Genomic DNA, 21,334 nt, shown 5'->3' with positions numbered 1-21,334 from the left:
TATGAGGGGAAACATCAGAGAGAAGCCTGCTCAAAATGAGACCCTTGAGCGACAGTTGGAAAACATCGCGGAACGGATCACTGCAGCTGTGAGGTCTCAGAATCAAAAGACTGACAACACCACGGAACAGAAGTTTGATACCATCATGGGGAGGCTCGCAGCTCTTCAACGGGAGATCGAGAGACCAGCCTCGGAGTGCTAGAATTCGAGCTGCTCACAAAGGAGAAATCAACAATATTCTACATTTGGACACCACGGCGCCAGCTGCAGGCCCAAGGCTGGAGCCCACCAAAACAACTCCCTGATAACGACTGTGTGATGACTATTCTTCCCGCCCCATGAAGGACACCTGGATTGGCTGGAGGACTGTTTACTTAGCCTGATAGGCCGAAGGACACTGTCTCAGCTAAACTATGGACACACACACACACACACACTTACACTGATAAGCACTCACTCATCCCCCTCCCTTTCCAACGCCTTCGATGCTTGTGCCCTACCGGGGATGATAGCAGTCAACTGGACCAGCACAGATGCACAGCACAGTTAACTATCAGTAACATCATAGCACCACCCAGCTGTATAGAAACTCCGTCATACTAGCTAGTACCCAGCATAACGAAAATAAACTCCACCTAAACTTGGTTCATATCTGACCCAGATAGACTGCAGGTCATAACTTCTTACCTGAAGTTCACTTCACCTGATACTCGGACCGGCGGCCGCCTCGGGTCTCTCCTCCTCCTTCCTCCCTTTCTCTCATCCACCTGCTGGCCTCCACCACTTGCTAATGTTGCTGAATCTGTGGAAGCTCCGTGATAGCCACCACACGAAGTAACGAATAACGAGTCTATCTAAATCCCAGTAACGAGTAACGCGTTCCCGGTTTTGGCATAATAACTAGTTACCGTGCTCGTTACCACAATAATAACCTAGTTACTGTAACGCGTTACTTACGCGTTACTTACGTGTTATGACAGACAGAGACACAGACGCAGACTCATAAGCAGGCTTAAGGACATCATGGACAGACAGGGGGGGACATGGAAGGAGGGAGCAGGACAGGCACAGAACAGAAACCTAACAAAACGGCGAATAATACTGGGATACCTAATCAGAATAACAAAAGCACAAAGAAACACAAAACACAACACACAGACTCAGGACCATGACACTGTGTGCTTCTGTGCTGCTATTGTTTGTGTTAACTGAGAACGTAGCAATGGCACAACGCCCACATCTTGTCTGAGGCGGACAAGCTTTTAGTGTATGGTCAGAATGACTAAGCAAACATTTAGGGAATGTCTGACTTTACCATGTATGATTTAATATAAGGAACCATATAGAGTATATTGTGTTTGAACCACAGACCCATGAAGAGAACAAGTATTCCTATGTAACTGAGTTAAAACGTAATCATATTGGAATCATGATATTTATATGGGGTTGCGTTAAAAGGAAGTATTGAGAGATCATACAATCATAAAGAGAAACGGTATATTCATGTCATGTCAAGTATATAAATATATGATTACGCTGAAAAAAATCATTTGAATCTATCTGTGACTGAGCTAATGAGAGCTGCTTGTTTGAGGGCCTTTCTGTCTGTTCATTGGGTTAATATCAGGCGAGTGACTTGACCATTCAAGAATATCCCACTTCTTTGCTTTAACAAACTGCTGGTTACCACTCCTAATATCGTAGCAAATTCTTAGATGTTTTTCTGTTTTCACAGCTCGAGGATGGCTTGTTTTACCTGCACGGGGAGCTCCTTTGACTGCATGTTGTCAGTTTACAGCAACATTTTACAAATGCAAGCACCACACCTCAAATCAACTCCAGGACTTTTATCTGCTTAATTGACAATGACATAACAAAGGAGCTGACCACACCTGCCCATAAAATGGCCTTTGAGTCAACTGTCCAGTTAATTGTCGTCCCTTTAAAAAGAGGCCCAAACCGCTGATCCAATTCGAATGTGGATGAACGCTGAGAGTCTGCACATTATGTCCATGAGAAATGTAACCAGAGTAATAAGATGATTTAAATGAAGTAATCTCTGACCTGGTAGCTGAAAAATGAGAGAGAAAGAGGGTAACAGGGTGTGGCTGGACATCAGGTGATTGGATGTCAATAAAGTTGATGCCAGAGGTCATCTCGGCACATGTGACGTCTAGAAAGGACGTCTAAGAGTGACTTGAAACAAGGCATTTTTTACAGTCAGAGCTTTTCTCCTTTCCTTGCACTGACTGCTATGTTATGCCCTTTAGATGGCAGAGTGACCACACAACAAATGGCTTCCACAGGAAATGGCCTCCGTAAGTCAGCTCACGTCTTGTTTATGCCTGCTGGGGTAACTTTGTTTGATTAATAAGTACATGTTCCTTTTCCCCCCTGACCTTTTTCCTGTGTGTGTACACTGGAACATCTGATTCATTTTAAACAGTTCATTATAGCATCATTCTTGTCACTCTGATTTTAGAAAGATAATCAAAGAACACAAATGATACAAATGTGAGTAGAATATCTGCTTAATATTTGATTCACAGATGAAACAAACTAAATCTTATTTTGCTAAACCTGACTTAAATGAAATGTTCTTTTTTTTAAATTCACATTTAAGATGCACAATAATCTTTTTTGTTTAGCATATCTATTCAGTAGTAGATGTCTAGACAGTGTCATAACGCTTTGGATGTGTGATGGAACTTCACATTAGCCTGTCAGAAACTTGAAATTAAAATTAAACATGGCATGTTTGCATTTAAATTTCTTCGAACCATGCTTTATTTTTTTATTTGTCATGACTGTCTCTTTTACACAGGTAGTCAGGGGGATGATAACCTCCAGGCCATGCTGGTGGGGGCGATGATGAGGAAAATTAAGTCTCGTAACTGGAAGAAGCAGCGATATTTCAAGCTGGAGGATGACTTCATGACCATCTGGTACCAGTCTAAGAAGGCTGGCAATGTCCGCTCCACATGTAAGAGAACAGTTATAATTAAAGAACCCGTGGAAAAATGACCTAATAGACCTGATCCAACAGTGGGCGTTTTGCTTACAAGTATATGTGTGTGCGGGTCACAAGCTCTTGGCATTAAGCATGCTCACAATCTGGCACAATTTTTCTTTTTTTTGCTTTATTTTTGTGTCTAAAACCTCCTAAATTCCACTTTCTTTGTTCCTAGTTTCTGTGAATGATGTGGAAGCAGTTCGAGAGGGGCACCAGAGTGAGGTCCTCCTCAGTATTGCAGATGAGTTCCCACCTGACAGATGCTTCACATTGGTCTTTCGCGGTCGCAGGGGCAATTTGGACCTGGTGGCCGAGTCAGCTGAGGAAGCACAGTCCTGGATATGGGGCATGAGGAAACTGATTGAGAATGTGGAAAACATGGGTGAGAGGGAGAAACTCGATCAGTATCCTTCACTCAGTTTACATACATATGCGGTCAACCTAACTATATATAAAGAATTTGTGTTGGGTGTACATTACATCACATTACATTTTTCAGTAATACAGTAATGTAATGAGTTACTGTACTAAACTCAGTAATCTTATAATCACATTTGCATGTCAGATAGAAAGAGAAAAAAAATAAACATATCTTCTTCTTCTTCCTGCAGACATGTGCTACTCTTTTGTGTGCAGAGAGGAGAACTATAGTGCCGGGTCTACAACGTTTCGGGAGTGGAGATTTGGGGTTTATTTTTATTGCATGAAAACACAGTAATAAAGTATGTCAAGGAAAGAAACTGCAGTATACTGCTATCAAAATGTCAGCTCTTTGCAAACGTCTGAACAGATAGCAGGCGAACACAAAACTGGCGAAAAACCCAGTGTGATCTTACAGCTACATGTATGCTGACCTCAGCCAGCAGCCAGTGCAGGTAACATGGAAGTGATGAGCAGTCGGGTTTACACAAGTAAACAAAATGCAGTTTCTAAATGAAGGTGTTTATTATTAAGGGGGAAACCCTAAAGGGGAAAAACTCCAAACCTGCATGGCCTGGTGTGAAGTGATTGCCCCTAAACCTAATAACTGGTGGGGCCACCCTTAGCAGCAACAACTGCAATCAAGTGTTTGCAGTAACTGGCAATGAGTCTTTTATAGCGTGATGCAGGAATTTTGGCACACTCATCTCTGTAGAATTGTTGTAATTCAACCACTTTGGAGGGTTTTCGAGCACAAACCGCCTTTCTAAGTTCATGCCACAGCATCTCAATCAGATTCAGCTCAGGACTTTGACTAGGCCACTCCAAAGTCTTCATTTTGTTTTTCTTAAGCCATTCAGAGGTGGACTTGCTGGATCATTACTCTGCTGTAGAACCCAAGTGCACTTCAGCTTGAGGTCATGAACAGATGACCGGACATTCTCTTTTAGGATGTTTTATTTGACAGCAGAATTCATGGTTTCATTTACCACAGAAAGTTTTCCACGTCCTGAGGCAGCAAAACAGCCCCAGACCACCATCACCATTTTTTTTTACTGTTAATATGATGTTCATTTTCTTTTCTTTTTTTTTTCTTTTTTTTTTTGTGTCCCGTTTGGATCTTTAGCATCAGAATTGTTGTCTTAAGGCCAAGAAAGATGCCAAGCGGATTTATTTTACCAAGTGGATCATCATGGTCTTGCCATATTGGTCCATTTGATTGACCTTTATTATAATTATGAATTTATTTTATTTTCAGTTGCTATAAACGGGACAGACATGACTGGGGGATAGGACAGGGAGAAAGAATGAAAGAAAGAGAGGGAGAGAAAGAAAGAAAACCAAAGGGGAGAAGAGACGGTGAGAAGGGGGGGAAGAAAAAACAAACAAACACCTGGGTCACCTGTATGGAGAAAAAAAACAGAAGAGAAAGCAAACAACAAAGAGCAACATAATAAAAAAAACAGCACCATCACAATAAACTAGCTAGCAGTAGATATCAGTAGATACTAAATAATAAACGATATTGTGCAGCACGCAAGATAGACAGCGCACAATGTGCTTTGAGGCAGCAGCCAGGAAAGCTGTAGTCCGCGTCTGTGAATACCAGTGTGTACACCTGTGTGCATACCTGTGTGGATCAGCATGCTTGCATTCCAAAGGTTTCTCCATGTAACGATCTGCTAGGGAGTGTGGGGGGGCCCTAGCCCCGTCCTCCAGGGTATGAAGCAGGTATGGAGGAGATCAAAACTCCAGACATCCAGAGGCCCCCAGAACACAAGAGACCAAGGAAGACCAACAGAGGGGCAGCCGCGCCACTGTCCCAGAAAGAGCTTAGGAGAGTCCCAGATGAGGGCTCACTCAGCAGCCGCAGAGCAGAAGCCAGGGGGAGTTGCAGTGACGCGCCCGTGAGCTCCGCCGGCAGCCAGCCGCGCCTGAGTGACCGAGCCCCAGGCCAAGAGGCCAAGGGCACCCCACCCCTGAAGTGCCCGAGCGAGCCCCAGGCTCCAGGCCCCGATAAGTCGCCGCCAAGGAGTGAGCCGGTGTGTACCTGGACGCCCACCCCCAGACACAAAGAACCACCAACGCACCGACACCTGAGGGAGTCCGCCACTGGCAGGGGAAGTGGTGGTGGGTGGAGATAGGCCTCCAAACCTTGGAGGGCCTGAGATGTCCCCAGAGAGGTGGCGTCTGATACCCAGCCTGACATATAGACACAGAAATACAGGCACACACAGACACAAACATCCATTCCCACCCTCATGCTCTCATATGCACTTACTCCACACTCAACCAACGTGGAGACAGACATAAAGAGACGCTGTACACACGATCACACTCCCCAAGCGTACTCTACGAACCGGGTCTAGGTACCCTTGCCCTTGGAGGGGGGAACTGCACCCAGACCCAGGTGGTGTTACCCTTTTCCCTGCGGTGGGGGGAGGCAGACCGCCCCGACTCCGCAGCAGCAGGAAGGCCCCACACTCCAGACCGCAGTCGGACGGCCAACTCCTCCTCCTAGCCCCCCCGCTCTAGCAGGCCGCAGAGAACGGGGATGAGAGAAGACTCCAAACCTCCCTCCACCCGCTCATTGTAGTGTTGATGCATGTGTGTTCTAAGGTGCATTTAAAACCCAGGAGGGCATGGAGCTACCTGCCAGAGAGCAGCAGGTAAGCGCAAGGTCACTCCTGCTAGCCCTCAATGTCTACGTGTATTTAAAATTGAGAGGTGGGCAACGACGCCAGGGGTGGGGTGTACACCCTGATGGTAATTTGGACTCCGTGTATCGTGCCCACCCCCAAGATCCTATATGTATGTGTAATGAGAGTGTGAGTAATGTGAATGTCTAAGTTGTGGGATAAAATTGAGGCAGAGGCAGCCAGAAGGGGACAGAGGGGGGAGTAGCCTCCTCTGCACCCTGGTGACATACCCCTACTCCAAGGCCCTGCATGTGTGGGTGGTTGTGGTGGAGCGGGAAGAGGGAGGCAGCTGGAGATGGGGAGGGAAGGAAGGGAGGGGCAGGTGACCCCTCCCTGGGGCCAGCTCCCCCGCTGACCCCAGTAGGCACTCCCATACTCCGCGACCCGCCAGGGAAAGGGGGCCCAGGCCCATCCAGACCGGGGCCCAGCGCAGCAGCGCCCCCCGGCCCCACAGAGCCCGGGACAGTCCACCCAACCCCACCACAGAGAAAACTGCACCCACCCCACCATCCACTCATCTTCCAGACTACATGAGACAATAAACACCCAGGCTGAGATCTTCCTCCACCTCTCCTGTATCTCCCCCTCCTGCAGAGAGTTCCTGAGGAGAGGAAAGCTCCTGCAAGGTGTGACAATCTCCCCCACCAGTTGAAGAGCCCCCCAGGTGGCTCGACGCACCGGCAGCACCCTGCGCCAGGGATGGGCCCCCATGCACCCACCTGCCCACAACCCCGGCAACACACAAACCAGGACCCAAGGCCCCGAGGCCCGGCCAGGGCCCCAGCCCAGAGACGGAGCGCCCCCAGAACCTCACGCCCATCCCGGACCCACCCAGGGGCAGCCAGGCTACCAGGTCAGTAACCCACGTCCGTCAGCACAGACTCTCCCCTAGCCCCGCTACATGCAGCCACGAGGAAACAGTCACTCGAGAGCCAAAAGAGCCCCCAACCGGACATAACCGCTACCCCGGGTTGAGCCCCCCAAGGAAGATGCCTCCGGGGAACCCCCCGACGCCCTAAGCCTGTCCCTACCCCCACACCAATCACAACAGTGAAGGCGGGACCAAACTATGACCCCCCACCCCCATGTTCATTTTCTTAAAAGGTGTGTTACAACTGTGTTACTTTTACCCCAGATATAATGGGGACAAACACCTTCCAAAAAGTTCTGCTTTTGTCTCATCAGTCCAGAGAATATATTCCCAAAAGTCTTGTGGATCATCAAGATGTTTTCTGGCAAAACTGAGGTGAGCCTTTAATGTCCTTATTGGTCAACAGTAGTTTCTCCTTGACCTGCTCTGACTGCTGCTTTTGATATAGTAGACCAGGGGTCCCCAACTCCAGGCCTCGAGGGCCGGTGTCCTGCAGTTTTTAAATGTGTCCATGATCCAACACAGCTGATTCAAATGGCTACATTACCTCCTCAACATGTCTTGCAGTTCTCCAGAGGCCTGGTAATGAACTAATCATTTGATTCAGGTGTGCAGACCCAGGGTGAGATCTAAAACCTGCAGGACACCGGCCCTCGAGGCCTGGAGTTGGGGACTCCTGCAGTAGACCATCTCATGTCCCATTTAGAATACCATGTGGGCATCAAAGGTACAGCTTTTGAGTGGTTCAGGAGAGAACTTTCTCAGTCCACTTTGGTGACTCTGTATCTTCCTCAGCCTCTCTGGCATGTGGTGTCCCACAAGGAGTCCTTCAGGTGCCTTTTGGGAAGCTGGAACAGATGGCCTGTTTCAAACTTGTGATTCTTTCTGACAGTCTTGTCATTGCCATAGTATTATTCATATACTCAAGAGTACTACTCCATTTCTCTTCATATTTACACCATGGACGTACTTGAATCCACCTTCAATGCTCCCGGCTTTGCTTTACCTGTACTACTACATTGTCACACATAAGATCCCAAACTTATTTTTGTATTTATACCTTCATGCAATTTGCACATCTCTCTTACAAATTATCAGTCTTACTTTTACTGTTTTTAACTAACTTCATTTCTACCTTTCTTTAATTTTTATCACCATCCATCCATCTTCTTCTGCTTATCTGGGCCCAGGTCAGGGGGGCAGCAGCCTAAAAAGAGAAGCCCAGACCTCCCTCTCCCCAGCCACCTCCTCAAAGAGATATAATCCCTCCAGCATGTCCTGGGTTTGCCCCGGGTTGGACATGCCCAGAACACCTCACCCAGGAGGCATCATTTTCAAATGCCCAAACCACCTTTTCAATGTAGAGGAGCAACAGCTCTACTTTACACTCAGTGCTCTCTTTACCACAATGGACCAGTACAGGATCTGCATCACTGCAGCCGCACCACCAATCTATCTCCTGCTCCTGTCACTCGTGAACAAGACCCCAAGATACTGTCCCGGAGTGGGGACCCTTTTCCAGCTGAGGACCATGGCCTAAAAATTACAAACAGAATAGGTGACAAAGGGCAGCCCTGGCGGAGTCCATCAACCACCTGAAATAAGTCTGACTTATTGCCGGCTATGTGGACCAAGCTCTTGCAACAGTTGTGTAAGGATTGAATGGCAACGCATACTCCTGAAGCACCTCCCACAGGACACTCCGAGGGACATGGTTGAATGCCTTCCCCAAATCCACAAACAACATTTAAACTGGTTGGGCAAACTCCTATGCACCCTCAAGTATCCTCAAGAGGATAAAGAGCTGATCCAGTGTCCCACGACCAGGACAAAAAACACATTGTTCCTCCTGTATCCAAGGACTTTCCTTTCCACCACACCAGTCTGCCGATCCAGATGTACCGCCCCTGAGCTCCACACAACACTAAAGAGGCATGTCAACCAAGACAGCCATACAACGTCCAGATCATTTAGGAACTCATCCACCCAATGGGCCGTGCCACCAAGGAGTTGTTTAGCTACCTTAGTGACTTCACCCCTGGAGATAAGCGAGTTGCCCCCCTCGTTCCCAGATGCCACCTCCACGGAAGATGTGCCAGTGGGATTAAGGAGGTCCTCAAAGTATTCCTTCCTACAATTTTCTCAGTCAAAGTCAGCAGTGCTCGACCCGCACTATACACAGTGCAGGTAGAGCACCACTTTCCTTTTCTGAGTCGCCTGACAGTTTGGCAGAATCTCTTCAAGGCAGTCCAAAATTCTTTTCCATGGCTTCTCCAAGCTCCTCCCACACCCAAGTTTTTGCTTCAACCACTGCCTGAGCCACGTTCCGCTTGGCCTGTCAGTATCTATCAGCTGTCTCCACAGTACCACAGGCTAGCCAAGCCTTCTTCAGCCTGGTGGCTCCCTTCACCTCTGGTGTCCACCATTTGGTTCGGGGGTTACCACCACGACAGACACCAACCACCTTGTGACCGCTGCTCAGTGCAGTGGCTTAATTCAATTCAATTCAATTCAATTTTATTTATATAGCGCCAAATCACAACATAAGTCGCCTCAAGGCGCTTCATAGATACAGAGAAAAACCCAACAATCATATGACCCCCTATGAGCAAGCACTTTGGCGACAGTGGGAAGGAAAAACTCCCTTTTAACAGGAAGAAACCTCCGGCAAAACCAGGCTCAGGGAGGGGCGGCCATCTGCTGTGATTGGTTGGGGTGAGAGAAGGAAGACAGGATAAAAGACATGCTGTGGAAGAGAGACAGAGGTTAATAACAGATATGATTCAATGCAGAGAGGTCTGTTAATACATAGTGAGTGAGAAAGGTGACTGGAAAGGAAAAACTCAATGCATCATGGGAATCCCCCGGCAGCCTACGTCTATTGCAGCATAACTAAGGGAGGATTCAGGGTCACCTGGTCCAGCCCTAACTATATGCTTTAGCAAAAAGGAAAGTTTTAAGCCTAATCTTGAAAGTAGAGATAGTAGCAATATGCTTAATGCTTAAGCAATAGAGGTACTGTACATATATATATAAAAAAAAAAACACCCAGCACGCCCCTGCGGGCGGTTTATCCTTCAAGCTCGGGTCCTCTACCAGAGGCCTGGGAGCTTGAGGGTCCTGTGCAGTATCTTAGCTGTTCCCAGGACTGTGCTCTTCTGGACAGAGATCTCCGATGTTTTTCCCGGGATCTGCTGGAGCCACTCGCCTAGCTTGGGAGTCACCGCACCTAGTGCTCCGATTACCACTGGGACCACCGTTACCTTCACCCTCCACATCCTCTCGAGCTCTTCTCTGAGCCCTTGGTATTTCTCCAGCTTCTCGTGTTCCTTCTTCCTGATATTGCTGTCATTCGGAACCGCTACATCGATCACTACGGCCGTCTTCTTCTGTTTGTCTACCACCACATGTCCGGTTGGTTAGCCACCACCATTTTGTCCGTCTGTATCTGGAAGTCCCACAGGATCTTAGCTCAGTCATTCTCCACCACCCTTGGAGGCATCTCCCATTTTGACCTTGGGACCTTGGGATATATATATATATATATATATATATATATATATATATATAGATAGATAGATAGATAGATAGATAGATAGATAGATAGATAGATAGATAGATAGATAGATAGATAGATATACATACTGCACTTTGTCATAGTATAGGCCCTTACCAGGCCCCTGTGACTCTTTTAATTGTGGTGTTTATTGTGACTTTACTATTTTTATTCTTTGTCATGATGCTGTTAGGTAACAATTTCCCTTGTGAGATCAATAAGGTATCTCTCTGTCTATCTTTACAGTGACCATTGTACCATTACTGTAGCAAAAAAAAAAGTTTTATTAGAAAGTTCCTTGATTGTTGTACTCAGATGGATTGGTGAATGGTTCAAAAAGGCAGACAAGAACAATGATGGCAGGATGAACTTTAAGGAAGTGCAAGACCTGCTGAAGATGATGAATGTGGACATGAATGAACATCATGCTCACCACCTTTTTACAGTGAGAGACCTGTACTAAATGTGTATACTAACAAAGTATACACATTCCTGTGATTTAAATATTCAGTATTAAGGTTGTTTGGGTTCTGTTGTAATTTTCTTGGTACTAGGATTAGGAGATTATTAAATCCAGTTCTTTGTATTCTTCAACGAACAAGAAAGACACGGCTCAAAGTGGTCTAACTCAAAAGATCTTTAATTTGACATATTCCAGAATATGGAGACTAGGCACACACAGCAACGCCAGCTCAAGTCTCAGGCAAAAACAGGAAGCTTGGTTATTTATATACTTCATCTAGACGTCAAACACACTTTAAGTTTCGATCAAACACTCTACTTAGTTTCACTTTCGGCCTGCAGCTCCTATTTTTGCAAAAGCATGCAGTTTCCTGTCAGCCTGCGACCTAGTTTTACACTGAAGTTTGGGCCTCTCATAAAACAATCTAATCAGCAAATAAGCATTAAGAATATATATTTATTTCTCAACAAGATCTTACACTTTGATGCATCTGTCCACCTGGCTACAGTACACATTTTTTGCCTCTTGTCTCAGATGGCTGATAAGTCCCAATCAGGTACCCTGGAGAATGATGAGTTTGTGCTCTTCTACAAGATGTTGACTCAGCGAGAGGATGTACTGAAGGTATTTCAGGAATACTCTGTTGATGGTCAGAAGCTATCCCAAAGCAACCTGGAGGACTTCCTTAGAGAGGAACAGCTTGAGGGGGATGATATCCAACTGCATGCTAAGCAGCTCATTGAGTGCTATGAACCCTCGGACAAAGGTGCACACATTGTAAAGAATACACTGCATCTTGATGTTTTGTTTGAATATAATTTTTATGACATTAGGATCAGTCTATTCCCTCATGAGATTTTATGGTACAGTTAGCACATTACACCATTGACACCATCTTACTGTCATTCCAGCCAAGCGCATGAATGCCATGACATTTGATGGCTTTTTGATGTACCTCGGCTCAGCTGAAGGCTCCATTTTTAACCCACAGCAGAGGGGGATCTTTCAGGACATGACTCAGCCACTCTGTCATTATTTCATCTCATCGTCCCACAACACCTACCTGATGGAGGACCAGCTCAGAGGACAAAGCAGTGTGGAGGGATACATCAGGTAGCAGTACTGGCTTAAAATTACCATGCTTTGATCAAATTCACCCCAACATTATTCTAAAATATGTTGCACATGAAGAGCTGGGGTAGCTAGTGAACCACTCCTTCTAACAAGCGTGTCTGCAATATGCTAGCTTGTCCAGAGATACTTCTAGAGAGTAGTACCTTGAAAGAGTAGGGGTTTGTAAAATTGCACAGTAAGCCAAAACATGGTTGCTCACAGCTAATTCATCAGGTTGAGATTTATCAGTACGTATTCGTAGTCCAAAGTTGGATTATCATCAATTTTGATCATTTTGGTTTGCTTAAGTCACGCACAAGTAAATACTGGACTAGATCATTAATAATTAAATGCTTTCCTTTGTAATCATTTTTGTATATTTGTAATATTCTTCTTATGTATTTCATGCATGTATTATTTTAAGACGGGTGGGGATTATGTCTCCTCCCCCCCGTCTTCATCATTAATGATCTAGGCCAGTATTTACTTGGGCATGACTTAACCAATTAACCAATACCAACCTGTTATATATCAGCTGATTTATCTATGAAGATGTGATTGGTTCATTTGAATTTTTTTCTGTTTTCTGAAGCACACTTCTACTACAGGGAGTGCAGAATTATTAGGCAAGTTGTATTTTTGAGGAATAATGTTATTATTGAACAACAACCATGTTCTCAATGAACCCAAAAAACTCATTAATATCAAAGCTGAATGTTTTTGGAAGTAGTTTTTAGTTTGTTTTTAGTTTTAGCTGTTTTAGGGGGATATCTGTGTGTGCAGGTGACTATTACTGTGCATAATTATTAGGCAACTTAACAAAAAACAAATATATACCCATTTCAATTATTTATTTTTACCAGTGAAACCAATATAACATCTCCACATTCACAAATATACATTTCTGACATTCAAAAACAAAACAAAAACAAATCAGCGACCAATATAGCCACCTTTCTTTGCAAGGACACTCAAAAGCCTGCCATCCATGGATTCTGTCAGTGTTTTGATCTGTTCACCATCAACATTGCGTGCAGCAGCAACCACAGCCTCCCAGACACTGTTCAGAGAGGTGTACTGTTTTCCCTCCTTGTAAATCTCACACTTGATGATGGACCACAGGTTCTCAATGGGGTTCAGATCAGGTGAACAAGGAGGCCATGTCATTAGTTTTTCTTCTTTTATACCCTTTCTTGCCAGCCACGCTGTGGAGTACTTGGACGCGTGTGATGGAGCATTGTCCTGCATGAAAATCATGTTTTTCTTGAAGGATGCAGACTTCTTCCTGTACCACTGCTTGAAGAAGGTGTCTTCCAGAAACTGGCAGTAGGACTGGGAGTTGAGCTTGACTCCATCCTCAACCCGAAAAGGCCCCACAAGCTCATCTTTGATGATACCAGCCCAAACCAGTACTCCACCTCCACCTTGCTGGCGTCTGAGTCGGACTGGAGCTCTCTGCCCTTTACCAATCCAGCCACGGGCCCATCCATCTGGCCCATCAAGACTCACTCTCATTTCATCAGTCCATAAAACCTTAGAAAAACCAGTCTTGAGATATTTCTTGGCCCAGTCTTGACGTTTCAGCTTGTGTGTCTTGTTCAGTGGTGGTCGTCTTTCAGCCTTTCTTACCTTGGCCATGTCTCTGAGTATTGCACACCTTGTGCTTTTGGGCACTCCAGTGATGTTGCAGCTCTGAAATATGGCCAAACTGGTGGCAAGTGGCATCTTGGCAGCTGCACGCTTGACTTTTCTCAGTTCATGGGCAGTTAATTTGCGCCTTGGTTTTTCCACACGCTTCTTGCGACCCTGTTGACTATTTTGAATGAAACGCTTGATTGTTCGATGATCACGCTTCAGAAGCTTTGCAATTTTGAGACTGCTGCATCCCTCTGCAAGATATCTCACTATTTTTGACTTTTCTGAGCCTGTCAAGTCCTTCTTTTGACCCATTTTGCCAAAGGAAAGGACGTTGCCTAATAATTATGCACACCTGATATAGGGTGTTGATGTCATTAGACCACACCCCTTCTCATTACAGAGATGCACATCACCTAATATGCTTAATTGGTAGTAAGCTTTCGAGCCTATACAGCTTGGAGTAAGACAACATGCATGAGGAGGATGATGTGGACAAAATACTCATTTGCCTAATAATTCTGCACTCCCTGTATGTGTTACTATGACCCTGATGAAGGCCACAAGCCGAAACGCGTTGGTCAGTCAAAAAAAATTGTTCCTCTTTCCTTTAAGTGTGCTGTCTTTAAGTGTGCTCTGCCACTAAGAGTACTCCTTGGGTGGTTCAGTGGAGTTCAGCTTGTTTTTTTTTTCTCTCTGGCATACCTCTTTAAGCAGCTGGCCAAGGCTGTGAGTCTTTGGTTGGGAGTTTCCAAGGCTTCAGTTATGAACAGCACTTTTTAGGTACCTCTTTTATCATCGCACCTTTCTACAGCTCCGATAGTTGGCTAACTTCCCTCCATTATGGCTTGATCTTGGCTTCTTGTCTCCTTCTCCATGGAGGGCACTTCTTCTTGTAGCTGTTCATTTTTGAGCCAGGCCACATCTTCTAGTAGACCTTCAGAGGGTCTTGGTAACTGGACACTTGCTACGGAGAGTCCAGGTTTCTGTTGGAGAACTTGTCCCCTTGGTGCTCAGAAAATAACCGAAAACTGAACATCCTATCATGGGTAATGGGAAAAACAGACTCAGTCGTGAAGCTCTGGATGCAAAGCAGACAGTGAGTTTATTTACAGTCCCAAAAAAACAGTCTTAAACATGAAAAGAAGTGCAATAGTCCAACAGTGCTTTTCTCCAAATTCCCAGTAGTGGTGCAGGTGAGTCTCCCCAGTGGTAATCCTAGCAAGCTTCTTCTCTCCAACCCTCCTCCCCGTACTTTTCCTCCTAAAAGACAAGCAACAACAACAGATGAGCAGGTTAACCAGCTAAAGCTACATCACCAATAACGAGCACACTTTACTTACGAGTACAAACCAGCGTCGACTGCCATCCGGACACACCGTTACCTCAGCCCAAAATGGGGGCTGATTAGTGACAGCTGGGTTGAAGATTAGGTACAGGTGTGTTGTCTGCTGAGCGGAGACACTTCCGGGTCAGGGGTCGCCACACTCTCACTCTCCCAGAAGCAGACCCAGAGGGCGGGGAGAAGAAAAAAAGGGAGAGAGCACACAAGCACACCACAAGCAGGTCGTCCAGGGAGGACCTGAAACAACTTATCATGAACTTTGGGAGGCACAGGCAGGTCCACTCCCCACCTTACAAATGGAGAATGGCTTCACAAACACCATCGCCCCGGTAAAGAAGGCCCAGCAGCGGATTCACTTCCTCTGTGTCCTCAGGGAGAATAACCTGTACTGGAAGATGCAACTGGCCTTCTACGACTCCTCAATGGAAAGCGTTCTCTCCTACTGCTATGGTGTTTGGTACACAGGGGTCAAACACTATCAGCAAACACTTTCCTCGCAAAACCCACCCCTGCCCACCCACCTCATCAATATGAGCCATGGTCTGAGTAACTCTCATCACTAAGGCCAATCACACACAGACTCTACTCAGACCAAGTCCTTTGCTCTACTTTCAAGCACTTTGAGACCTTTTATCCAACGTGTTCCTTTTCTATTGTTTTTAATAGATTCGTCTTGATTGTATATATTTCTCCTGTTTGTTAATTATACCTGCTGTCTTACTATTTATATTTTATTTATCCACAGTTGGTGTGGAGCACCCATAATTAAATTTTACATGTGCAATGGAAATAAAGGGCAATTCAATTCAATTCTTATTACGACACTTAAAACAGAGCAAAGTGGCTTAATGCTTCCCACAACGTCTACTTTTTAAATTTAAATGTAAAATTCTAAATTTTAAAAGTAAGTAGACAATGATTTAATTGATTTCAGAATTTTCTCAATCAATCAATCAATCAATCAATCAATCAATCAATCAATCAATCAATCAATCAATCAATGTTTATTTCTATAGCACATTTAGAAAGGACCAGTGTCCACAAAAGTGCTTCACACAAGTGCCGGAATGCAGGTTACAACAAAAGACAACAAAAACAGTTACAGTTATGTAGCACAAATGCAGACCAGGTGGAAGTCCGAACTAATGTGCTTAAAAGGCTAGATTAAACAAGTGAGTTTTTAAGCGCGATTTAAGTCTAACTCTAGTCTTTCGGCGGAGCCTTGGTTGCACTAAGAGCAGTTGGTTAGAGGATCTAAATGCTCTTATGGGGCTATACAAGTCGATGAGGTCAGTTAGGTAACTTGGTGCCAGGTTATTTAAAATTCTAAAAGTATACAAAAGGATTTTAAAAACGATATGGTATTTGATGAGGAGCCAGTGTAGATTGGCTAGAACAGGGGTGATGTGATCATGCCTTCTGGAGCCAGTTAAGAGGTGTGCTGCGGCATTTTGAACTAATTGCAAGTGTTGGAGGAGAGAGAATTGGAGGCCGAAATATAGCGAGTTGCAATAGTCCAATCTAGAACTAATGAAGGCGTGGATAAGCTTTTCAAAGTCTTAATGTGGAATATAGGGCTTTGCCTTGGAAATTTGGCATAGCTGGTAAAAACTCATTTTTGCAACTGTGGGCACTCACTCGTGCCCACAGTTGACTAGCTTTTCTAACTGGAAAACATTCTTATCACTATACTCCGCTGAGTTTAATAAAATAAAGACAGGGCCTTGACATCATATTATTTTTAAGTGATTATTTCTCATCCATTAAATGTATCAATGAAAACATTAGAATAACACAAGGGATACCATGAAAGATTTGCTAATAGTCTTAGTGTTGGAAATTAATATTCAATTCAATTTTATTTATATAGCGCCAAATCACAGCAACAGTCACCTAAAGGTGTTTTATATTGCACAGTAGATCGTACACTAATAGATACAGAGAAAAACCCAACAATCATATGACCCCCTATGAGCAGCACTTTGGCGACAGTGGGGAGGACAAACTTCCTTTTAACAGGAAGAAACCTCCAGCAGAACCAGGCTCAGGGAGGGGCGGGGCCATCTGCTGTGATTGGTTGGGGTGAGAGAAGGAAGACAGGATAAAGACATGCTGTGGAAGAGAGACAGAGGTTAATAACAGATATGATTCAATGCAGAGAGGTCTGTTAACACATAGTGAGTGAGAAAGGTGACTGGAAAGGAAAAACTCAGTGCATCATGGGAATCCCCAGCAGCCTACATCTATTGCAGCATAACTAAGGGAGGATTCAGGGTCACCTGGTCCAGCCCTAACTATATGCTTTAGCAAAAAGGAAAGTTTGAAGCCTAATCTTGAAAGTAGAGATAGTGTCTGTCTCCTGAATCCAAACTGGAAGCTGGTTCCACAGAAGAGGGGCCTGAAAACTGAAGGCTCTGCCTCCCATTCTACTTTTAAATACTCTAGGAACAACAAGTAGGCCTGCAGAGCGAGAGCGAAGTGCTCTAATAGGGTGATATGGTACTACAAGGTCATTAAGATAAGATATTATGAAAATGTTTCTTCCTTAATTTAAATATTTCTTTTTAGTGTTAGATTAAATTCAAAGTCAGCTGTTTAAATAAGAACAGAACATTTTTCATCAGGGGATTTGACGTGAAAATATCTTAAAAATTTATTTTGTGACCCAGAAAGAGTAATATTTCAAACTCCGCCACTCTGCGTTCCTCCGCAACTGCCTTGTTTAAGTTTTGGACAAAATGCATTCTGGGATATTTGCCTGGGTTTGGCTACAGTAGCTTGCGAGCTGTAAATGTATGTCTTCTAATGATGCTGCCTAAGGGAAGCATGTATAATGTAAATAGGATTGGTCCTGAACCCTGTGGAACTCCATAATTAACCTCAGGCTGGCTGAAACTCTTCAAATAAACCATTCCTCTGCAGATGATCTGTTAGCTGTTTGACAACTACTCTTTCAAGGATGTTTGATATGAAAGGAAGGTTGGAGATTGGCCTATAATTAGCTAAGACTGCTGGGTCTAGAGATGCTTTTTGAGTAAAGGTTTAACTACAGCCAGCTTGAAGGCCTGTGGTACATAGATTATTATTAGAGATAGGTTGATCATATTTAAGATTGAAGCAATACAGTTTTTTCTGAATGCTTAAACCCTAACTGTGATTCTTATAGCACAATTCCTAAAACTATTAATACTTATAGCAAAACCACTCACTGAGTTTGCAAAACTAAAAGCACAAACACTGCTTTGCACTCAGCTTCCAAATGATCAACACACTCCTAGCAAAACTATACACATTTATGGCTGTTATTTACAGTATTTTGCCAACTGTCTGGCACACTGTCTCATGTGAAAACTGTGTTAGATAATTAGTTCACTTTGCAATCAGCCTACGCACTATAAATAAGCTACAGGTAAGCTGTGCGTGTGGAGTACAATGGAGGGAGCAGGAAGAGTGAGAAGAGTGAGAATTAGAGAAGGCCGAGGAAGAGGACGTGGAGGTGAAGAAGTAGGACGAAGAGGACGACAAGGACAAGGAGGTGAAGTTAGAGGACAAGGACAAGGATGAGGAGGGGGAAGAGGAAGGGTAAGAAGAGTAAGAAATAGAATTACTGATGACATCAGAGCTACAATAGTGGACCATGTAATCAACCGTGGAGTGAGTTCCATTTACCACAGCAGGTTTTCCAGGTCCTGGCAGGCAGCAAAAGAGCCCCAGACCAACACACTACCACCACCATATTTTACTGTTGGTATGATGTTCATTTTCTGAAATGCTGTGTTACTTTTACACTGGATGTCGATATGGGACACACACCTTCCAAAAAGTTAAACTTTTGTCTCGTCAGCTCAGAGTATATTCCCAAAGGACTTGGGGATCATCAAGATATTTTCAGGCATAACTGAAATGAGTCTTTGTGCTCCTTTTGCTCAGCAGTGGTTTTTGAACTCTGTCATGAAGGATCTCTTTCTCATGGTGGAGTCACGAACACTGACCTCAACCAAGCGAGGCATTCGGGTCTTTGGATGTTTCTCTTGGGTCTTTCTAACATCTTCATCGCTGTACTAGATTTTGAGGATCTTTTGGCATACTCTACTTTGTCAGACAGATCCTATTTAAGTGATTTCTTGATTGAGATCAGGTGGTGGCAGTAATCAGGTCTCGGTGTGGCTAGAGAAATTGAACTCGGCTTTCCAAAGATATAATACACCACCATTAATTTAAGTTATAACAGGGGGTTGCAATGATTTTTTCACACAGGATCCTGTCAGAAAGTCAGTAGAAGCAATCCAGAATCCAGAATGTGTGAATAAAAGGCAGACGGGGTCAAGTGAGTGTAGGCAGGGTTGTCTGGGTGGAGAGAAGTGTTAGGGATGATGTGTGACACAGGGATAGCAGCAAGAGTGAAAGGGAAGGTGTACAAGATCATAGTGAGACAGACTATGATGTATGGTTTGGAAAAAGTGGCACTGACAAAAAGACAGGATGGTAAGCCGGAGGTGGCAGAGTTGACAATGATAACATTTTCATTTTAAAAAAATGAGTGTATTAGAGGGATAGTTCATGTAGAGGAGTTTGGAGACAAAGTTAGAGAAGCAAGGTTGAAATGGTTTGTGCAGAGGAGAGATGGTGGATATATTAGACAAAGGATTATGATTATGGATCTGCTTGGAAGGGGGAACACAGGAAGACCTCAGAGGAAGTTCAGGGATGTAGTGACGGACATATAAAGGGTTGGTGTGACAGTGGAGGATACTAAAAATAAAGTGACACGGAGGCAGATGATCCACTGTAGGAGCAATCGAAGGAAGAAGAAGAAGAAGAAGATGAAGGATATATTCATGGCCATTGTATTTTTTACCTTTCTGTGAACCAGAACAGAATCAATAATAAAGGAAAGATTGTATTTGTCCTTGTTCTTCAGGGCTCTGAATCGTGGCTGCCGATGTGTTGAAGTAGACTGCTGGGATGGTGCCAATGGAGAGCCCATTGTATATCATGGACACACTTTCACCTCCAAGATACTTTTCAAGGATGTGGTTAGTGCAGTTGGAAACTATGCCTTCAAGGTAGGATCACCTGAGTGGGTTATTTTACACTTTTATAAGGGAATAGCAGTGTTTCGGTTGATAGCTGTCCTACAGCTTAAGCAGAATGCTTTGCCTAAAACCTCTGCTCCCTGAGAAACAGAACAACGTACAATGTATTTAGTATAGGATATCACACCCCCATGTGTCCTGGCTGAAGAAACATCTACTCACACCTTTAAAGCAGATGACCTGTAATGGCACATGTGAGGCCCTGCCTGCACATATACATCCCCGTCATCACAGTCATAAACCAACCTCTTTTTTTTTTATTCCAGACCACTCACATGGCTTTACTCCTTACTAATATTCATTACCTCCCTGTCCTTTGGATATTAGAGAGACATCCCTCCGTGCTGAAAGAGAGAGCTGCACAGTAAGCTACATGGAGAATGTAACCCATGGTGACTCTGAACCCATTAAGAGGCTGCAGTGGGCTGTCTGTGGGAGCCACTCCACAATCACTGGCGCACACCCCACTTTGCAGTTATTTATTTGTAAAAATGTTTGGAATCATGTCTGATTTTCGTTCCACTTCTCACGTGTGCACCACTTTGTGTTGGTCTTTCACCTGGAATTCCAATAAAACTGATTCATGTTTGTGGCTGTAATGTGACAACATGTGGGAAAAGTTCAAGGGGGCCGAATACTTTTCAAGCCACTGTATGTTATACTGTATAACAGATTAATGGGACAGCAGTGCAGTGGCTTCAGAACTTGCCTTAGAAGCCTCTGGTTTAAAATATTTCTTCAACAGTAAAGTAACCCAGTGACAGTTGTCAGTATTTCCACTACTGCACAGCAAACAATAATTGTTAATAGTTCATTTGGCAAATCTCATTTTTCAAATTGTAAACAAATACAGTTTAAAAGATGGTTTCTGTTGCTGCCACAGTATAATTCAGTTTAATGTAACCTGAAATGTCTATCATAGTGGCCAATCATATTAGACCTCGTCTTCCTTTGGGCTCTGCCTCCAGACAGTCAAAAGTAAGTTTATTCATACAAGCAGAAGGTGCAGAGAGCTATCTGTGAGAGCCTAAGAGTATAGCAGCGTGTGCAAAGCAGACACTGTCCCAGGCATGATGGCTTCTTTGTATGCAAGGCTGCTGAATTCTATACGCATGGGTTGTTG

General features: G+C 44.4%; 1 protein-coding gene across 1 annotated transcript in view; it reads left to right on the top strand.

The window, feature by feature from the left end:
- Positions 1 to 21,334, top strand: part of plcd4a (phospholipase C, delta 4a) — a 70,958-nt gene that overhangs the window by 8,847 nt on the left and 40,777 nt on the right. Inside the window, 7 exon segments of the mRNA XM_026158256.1 lie at positions 2,271 to 2,318; positions 2,825 to 2,983; positions 3,189 to 3,417; positions 10,875 to 11,004; positions 11,557 to 11,788; positions 11,934 to 12,135; positions 20,037 to 20,181. Coding sequence (XP_026014041.1) covers positions 2,271 to 2,318; positions 2,825 to 2,983; positions 3,189 to 3,417; positions 10,875 to 11,004; positions 11,557 to 11,788; positions 11,934 to 12,135; positions 20,037 to 20,181 — 1,145 coding nt within the window.

This window comes from Astatotilapia calliptera, chromosome 23, assembly GCF_900246225.1.
Source record: "Astatotilapia calliptera chromosome 23, fAstCal1.2, whole genome shotgun sequence".
Lineage (NCBI taxonomy): Eukaryota > Metazoa > Chordata > Actinopteri > Cichliformes > Cichlidae > Astatotilapia > Astatotilapia calliptera.
The sequence above is the reverse complement of the archived record's forward strand: the minus strand, read 5'-3'. Positions and strand labels throughout refer to the sequence as shown.